Source organism: Ahaetulla prasina, chromosome 3, assembly GCF_028640845.1.
Source record: "Ahaetulla prasina isolate Xishuangbanna chromosome 3, ASM2864084v1, whole genome shotgun sequence".
Lineage (NCBI taxonomy): Eukaryota > Metazoa > Chordata > Lepidosauria > Squamata > Colubridae > Ahaetulla > Ahaetulla prasina.
The window spans coordinates 204,521,527-204,529,108 of record NC_080541.1 but is presented as its reverse complement, the minus strand read 5'-3'; the positions used below and the strand labels follow the sequence as shown (position 1 = coordinate 204,529,108).

The 7,582-nt window shown below is 43.0% G+C and overlaps 1 protein-coding gene across 1 annotated transcript in view; it reads left to right on the top strand.

Annotated features, from left to right (window-relative positions):
• Window positions 1-5,470: 5,470 nt before the first annotated feature.
• The window catches only part of B4GALT5 (beta-1,4-galactosyltransferase 5), a 51,976-nt gene continuing 49,864 nt past the window's right edge, over window positions 5,471-7,582 (top strand). The window contains exon 1 of the mRNA XM_058178169.1: window positions 5,471-6,050. Within this exon, the coding sequence (XP_058034152.1) occupies window positions 5,927-6,050 (124 nt within the window). The 5' untranslated portion in view covers window positions 5,471-5,926. The remainder of the gene's footprint in view (window positions 6,051-7,582) is intronic.

The following is a 7,582-nucleotide window of genomic DNA, read 5'->3' as shown; positions in this document are numbered from 1 at the left end:
CTTTCTGGCTCAGCTGATTCACCCAGCACAGCTATTTCCGCGCCTCCACTGTTTTACTTACCGGGGCAGCCTTAGAAGGTAAGCATCTGAGCTTCAAATTGCTGTATTTTGAACACTGCATGCAAGCGTGTTAGGTGTGCAGCAGGGGTGAAATGCTCCCGGTTCGGACCAGATTGCCCAATCCAGTAGTGATGGCGGCAGGTGGTTCAGACAACTGGTAGCAAAAATCCCTGCCCCCCCCCCCACACCATGCCCAGCTGAGCTGCCCAATCATCAGAGGGTTTTGTTTTTTTTACTTTTAAAAGCATTTTTTCTTTGGCCAAAAAAATGCTTTTAAAAGAAAAAAAAGCCTTTGACGATCAGGCAACTCAGCTGGGATCCTCAGAGCCTTTTAAAAGCATTTTTTACAATCTCTTCAGCCGAAGAGGTTGTAGAAAAAATGCTTTTAAAAGTAAAAAAAAAAAAGTTGGCCATGCCCACCCAGTCACATTAAACCTCCCCCCCCAGCTACGCCCACAGAACCGGTAGTAACAAATTTTACTTTTCACCACTGGTGAAAAGCATGCCTGTGCACACAAAGCACATGTTCGCAGAACCAGCTGTTAAACCAGCTGCAGCCCATCACTGGTTGTAAGATTGAATGGTCACTAAACTAATGGTGGTAAGTCAAAGATTCCTGTATTGCTTCTCCTGTTCTTTGTACACACATTTAGCTGTTTTCATTTCTTTCTCATTTTTCAGTCTAGAAAGTCATGTATTAATCTGGGAAATGGAAACCAAAAGTCATATATTGTATGATTGGTTGCTTTGTGTGTAAAGGGAGGAGTTTCCCCTTTTCTCACCTTTTTCATCTGTGTGCTCTGTATGCTGTCTGAAGTTTTTACCTCATGATGTTCCTGTGTACCTGAACTATCCTGTCTGCTGTAAATATAAATGTTAAATATATTTATTTATATAAAATTACAAGTTCATGTCAGTGTCTCTGACTTTATTTGGACACTTGCTGCGCAATTCCCTGACATACGTAGATCTTCTAAACAGTCCAATGGAAATGACTCTGGGGGCAGAGCGCACGAGTACACCAGTACAAAACTAATATTTCTTAAGATCCCTTAAAACTTGACAGCTCAAAATCACAGTAAAAACAATCACCAAACCAATAAGGGTAGACTTCCACCTATACATGAAAGACTCATTGAAATAAAATCATTTTGAGAACATTCTTGAATACAAGACTGGTGGATGCCAAATGGAATCAGGGAGCATAATCTATAAGGCAAGGGCCACTAATAAGAGAGACTGACTCTCTTCAGTTCAGGTACACAGGAACATCATGAGGTAAAAACTTCAGACAGCATACAGAGCACACAGATGAAAAAGGTCTAAACCCCCTTAACCTCCCATGGGTGAGAAAATCCAAAAAGTGTCTTTCTCAATGTTCAAACTGGATGGGCAGTATTGTATTTGGCAGGATAGTCCCTGATCTCTCCGGACAGTAAGGTACACTCTGTGAAGTTACTATTTGTTTAGCCAGTATTTTGATACTAAGTCTGGGTTTGCAGATCCATAGTATCCCATAATAAATAAACAAACCACACATGCACACACACACACACACACACATTTTAATACAAACATTTCACAGGCTTCAGAAGACACTTTGACACTATGCTGAGGACACAGATATGATGTTGGATGTGTGTCAGGACTTTGCACCATTTTGTGTTATACTAACTGCCAGTAAGCTTGCAGATTCAGCTCAAAATACAATTTTAAGCATTCCAGGTTGCATGGCTAAGATAGGATCATTCTCCAGTTGGATTCTACTTCACCCATCCCGTGACAGAATCTAGAGAAAACTTGCTAAAGATGCCATTTTGTGTAACGTGGAAGGTGTGTAGACTAGAAGGGAGGCTTCTTTGTGGTTGTCCCATACTGTGGACTACACTTTTCCCATAGTTTTAGATCCCAAAAGCATGATTATTATTTCTTAACACAATATTTTGATTATCTAGAAATACTGATAGATTTCATGCATGTCTGGCCAAATACATGTGTGCACAGGATTGTGTGTCTGTGTCTGTGTGTGTTGGCCAAGATCTGAGTTCAAGGCCACCCTCACTTTAGCAGGCGGCTTTGAAACTGTCACACTCTCTTACCTCAATTCCCTCACAGGACTGTTTTTGTGAGGGGAAAATACTATGGTTTGTCACACAGTCAGCCAGATGTTTAGTCTAGATTAGCTACCCAACTCCCACAATGCTGAGAAGATAGAATGCTATATTATATATGCCTGTCTGAGTTCTGGAGCAAATGCAAGCTGTATATCTAATAATTAAAATAACTGCACAGTAATTTAAGGTAGACAACAGATGTGCATCTATTCCTTCTTCCGTGAGGTGACTTTCTTGTTGCTCAGTTACATTAAGCTAGTTTATGACTTCTCTTTGGCATCTGCTAGATTAATTTGATTAAACCTGGTTAATGAGGCAGTATAAATCAGTAATTATTTGTGAACAGTCATGAGTAACAAGCCACTGCTACATTAATTTGCTTCCATTAAAGGGCATGCAATAAAATATGGCTGTTAAAGAAGAATGCAACAAAGTTTGAAACAGGATAGTTCATTGTTTCTCAGTCTTGTCAACTTTAGGACATATGGGCATCAACTCCTAGAATTCTCCAGCCAGCATACTGACTGGAGATTTTTGGGAGTTGAAATCCACACATCTTACAAGTTGACGAGGTTGAGAAATACTGGGATAGTGTTTTATTGTCATGGATTCACAGAGTGAGGCATCAAACTCTCTTACACTGTTTCTCAACCTTGTCAATTTCGTAACATGTGGACTTCAACTCCCAGAATTCTGCTTGGGAATTCCTGGAGTTGAAGTTCACTTGTCTTAAAAGTGGCTAAAGTTGAAAAACACTGCTCTACTATCAGAGGTGGTATTCAGCCGGTTCAGACTGGTTCACTCAAACTGGTAGTGGAAATGCTCTATGGCATCCTATTTAGTCACGTTTGTGAGGCTGGGCGCATGCCACATATGTGCACCAGCAAAGCACAAGTGCAGGAGGCCGGGCACATGCGTGGATGGAAGGAACCTGTTGTCTTCCTTCCAGACCCCCACAGACCCCAGGTACCACGAGAGAAGCGATAGCAATCCTTTCTTTACCCCAGGATGGAGATCCAAAGTTGATCTCTACTTTAGTTTCCCAATTGGGAGAGTGCCAAATTCAGTGCTTCCATGCTGGTTTCTCAAAACAGTTGTTCATCACATATATCTTTTATAAGTCAACAATGACTGCCAATTGTTCAATATTTTTATTTCACTAATCTAAGAATTTGCCCACAAAATTTTAATACATTCATCTTGAACTTATTCGAGCACAGATCTTTTACAACACAGGTGTCAAACTCGTGGCGTCATGTTGTGGAGCTGGGATGGGTGTGACCTCCATGTGACAAATCCGGCCCATGGGCTGCCAGTTTGACACCCCCGTTTTATGATAATATTTCTGTAGGCCAGCTGAGCTATTTATTATTCAAGTTCTTTGTAAAAGTATTTAGTTTCATTGTTGTAGTGACTATTATGTGGAACACAATATTGGGCAATGAGCCCAGGTTTATTTCTCCCTTTATCTCCAGTTTGTTGTTTGCAAAATATGGAAGATTATTTGCAATGAATACATTTAGAATGTGTTGGCTAGAAACTATGAAGATGACTCCAGCAATATGCATTTCATCATCATATTTTTTTCCATTTTTGTGTGCTTCAGTTGATGCTCTAGTTTCCACACAGGTTGATATGGTAGTTGATTTCCCGGAGTTCTTCCATGAAATGGTTTTGGCACATAACTCTAAATGTACTCCAAAGTACATTTGCACTTGTAGGAGAGAATATATTTATTTATTTATTTATTTATTTATTCACATTTTTATACCGCCCTATCTCCCAAGGGACTTAGGGCGGTTTACAGCTGATAAAAAACATATAGATACAGAATAAAACATCGATTAAAAAACTTATTAAATAAGGCTGAATATTTAAAATAGCAATAAAAGTAATAAAACCCCAATTAAAACCAAATTCAAAATTTAAAATTCTAGTCCAGTCCTGCGCAAATAAACAGATGTGTCTTAAGCTCGCGGCGAAAGGTTCGAAGGTCCGGAAGTTGGCGAAGTCCTGGGGGAAGTTCATTCCAGAGGGACGAACTTATAGTTAGTTATAAATATAGACTTTGACCTGGGGCATTCCATAGAATTTGTGCTTTTCTTCTCTTTGTTTATATATATATATATTGCTCTATATATTTATATATATATATTATATATTTTGTTCTATAAGTGCTTCTATAAATTGATGCTGCCGTGTCTCCTTTAAGTTACCCTTCAAATCTGTTGTTTGTTTTCTAATGTAGGCAGGTGGTTTCCTACTTGCTAGTCCTAAAGGTGCAACTCTGAATTTTTCAGCCTTCCAGATTTTCCCAGTTGATCTTTTGTTTGTCCTTTTGTGGTGGTTGATTAGTAGATCTAGACCTTGCCATGGGGTGTTTTCCATGGCCACCAGTTGGAGGAATTGATAAAATACATATTGTGCTTTTTGCTCTTAGAAGTTAAATGATTTCAGATAATTGGATCTATAGAATCAATGTCATGAACTAGTGATAACATCTGAAATGTCTTTAATCATTCCACAAAGGGCTAGGATGGTAAGAGTTTGCCAATAAAAGTCCCATTTTCCCCAGTTGTTTTTTACCAGTCCAGCCTGGTCTCTACAATGTGTTAGACTCTACAATTGCATCATTGTTGCAACCATGTCTGCAGTTTTTGTTTAATTAGAAGCTTATGAAGCTGCCCAGTTCTTTAGTCATTATATAGACCATGCTGATTTGGAAAATGATGGAAATACATAGGGAGGGTACAGAATCAATAAAGACTATCCTAATAGGACTTTTCATACAACAAACTGATTTGCCTACAATTGATTGTATAAACCCAAATTGGTATGTAGTGTTTACATTTACAAATAAATGAGGCACAAATATTGTGGCTGGGCATGTTGTTAACCGAATCGTTTTGCTATTCAGTAACTATTTTAAAATGGTGCCTTAACTAAATGTGTGGACACAATCTATATTTAAAGGTTCCTGACAGGGCTGCTCTTCTCATGCATGGTTCAGATAATTCAGTGAAGTCATTACAGGAGAGCTGTTAGTCCATGGCAGGCAAAAGACTGCCACATTTATATATGTGATGAAATGAGCTGCTACCTCGCAGAATCTTATGCCGTTTAATACAATTTATTAGTCAGGAAAGCCGCTGCCGGATGGGGTTAAGTGACTAAACCCTAAGCCATGGAAGCCACACGCTTTTGAAGCAGAAGGTCGAGCGAGGCTGCCCACGAGACCAGGAAGAGACCAGGAAGAACGAAAAGGGGGGAGTTTGCGGACGGTCCCTGAGAGGTGGCCGGCCGAGACTGAGGGAGCGCGTCAAAGAGCAGGTCCGCTTTTGACGCTCCGAAAAACGGGATTTTGCAGAGAGCCCCTGAAGGCCCCGCTTTCCCCGCCCTCGCCGGCTCCTCCCCCTCCGTTTGCCGGTGCTTCGAGCCTCGGGAGCGGCCAGGAGGAGGCTATAAGAGAGACCGGAGGGGCTCGTCGGGCGGCGCTGCCGGCCGACTCTTCACTCATGCAGCGCCGTCGCCGAACGGGGGGAGCCGCGCGGAAGCACCGAGGGAGCAAGTGAGGCAAGGAGGAAGGACCCCCCGCTGCTACACCGCCACCACGTCCTCCTCCTCCTCCACCATCGCCGCTCCCGAGTCAGCCGTCCCCTCAGTTAGCGCCGCCGCCGCCATCCGCCTCCCTCCTCTTTCTACTCCTCGCCTCAGTCGGCTCGCCTAGAAGCGAGGCGAGGAGGGGGCGGACCATGCGGTGGAAGCGGAGCCCTTGGAGGCCCTGGCGGCTTCCCCGGCGATCCTTGCTGGCCGCTCTCTTCTTTTTCTCACTCTCCTCTTCGTTCCTCTACTTCGTCTATGTGGCGCCCGGCATTGGTAAGGGTCGCGCGGCGCGGTTGGGAAGAAAAAAAAAAAAAGGCGGCTCAGTCGTCTCCGGGTGGGCGAGGGAGGGGCGGCGCGCGCGGGACGGAGACGCGCTCGCTCGCTCGCCTGCCCGGCCAGCCTTGCTTGTGTGAAAGATCAGCGGGAGAGAGCGAGGGAACGTCGGGCAGCCGAGGGCGGGGGGGTCTTTTCAGGGAGATGGGGGCGATTTTGGCGCGTGCGCCCTCCGCGGGCGAGGCGGGGGTTGAGAGGAGTGTAACGGTAGCGCAGGAAAGGGGAGGATACTGAGCGCCGCCTGAGGTGGTGAGGGGCACCCCGCCAGATTCAGGCCGCCGCTGCCGCTATTGCAGCGCACGGGGGAAAGCGGCCGTGTTTCCCACCCCTTTCTCTGCCTCCCGCCCGCTCCAGTTGCCGCAGCCAGGGTGGGGGCTCGGTGCCTGAGGTCTCTTTCCTCTCCCCCAAATTTCGCCAACGGGTGTCGATGAAGCGCGCTCTTTCTCTTCCTCCCCCCTCCCAAAACACATTTCCTCTCCCCCCGGAGTAGTTATTGGCGACATGGACTCTTGGAGGCTGCGCTCCTGGGTCGCGTTTCCTTTTTGCAGCCCACGAGAATTCCTGGTTCTGAGCCTCAAAAGCGAGAGTTCTCGTAAGGCTGCAAAAAGGAATATACTTTGCTCGCTGAAGCGCTTTTCCTGTTATCTGGACATTATATATATATATATGGACTACAGATATATATAATATATATATATGTGTGTATGTATGTATGTATGTATGTATGTATGTATGTATGTATGTATGTATGTCTCTAGTCCATTCATAATACAGTCGTGATGGTGGTTTTTTTTAATTCGTTGAGTACATGTCAGGTCTTTTTTTTTCTTTTAGAATATTTTGGTGTGTGGGAGACATTTTGTCATTTAGTATCTCTCTTACTTTTATACATGGTGGTGAACATATCTAATACTCCTACCCCCTATTTTCCCCATGACAACCCTGTAAGGTGGGTTGGGCTGAGATAGAGTGACTGGGCTAAAGTTACCCAGTCAGATCAGTATCAAACATTTCCCTGACATTAGCAGAAGCCTTTTTTTTTCTTCTCAATACCGAATTATTTTTACATTACTATTCTCTGGCTCATTTAATTTTGCTCCTGCTCTTTTTATCTTTGACCTTGATTAATTTAGCTGTTTATTCCCTTAAATTCTACATACAAAAGGAAGGTATGATTCAGGCGTTGAATTGGGAAGATTAATTTTTAAAAGTATGTTTGTATCCCCCCATTTTTTTTCTTTTACAAAAAAGCATCATGGAAATATTTGCTTGATCTATTTTTTAGCTCATATTATGGTATAGATAGACAGTATAAAAACACAGCAGAAGCCTTTACATTGACTGCAGATTGTGATCAAAGTTGGTTAAAGTGATTTAAAAAACCAGTAATGCTAACTGCTATTTTCTCCCTTCTACTTTTGCTCATATTATCAAGTGTCAGTATTCTGCCAATAGTCAATTGTTAGCTTTTG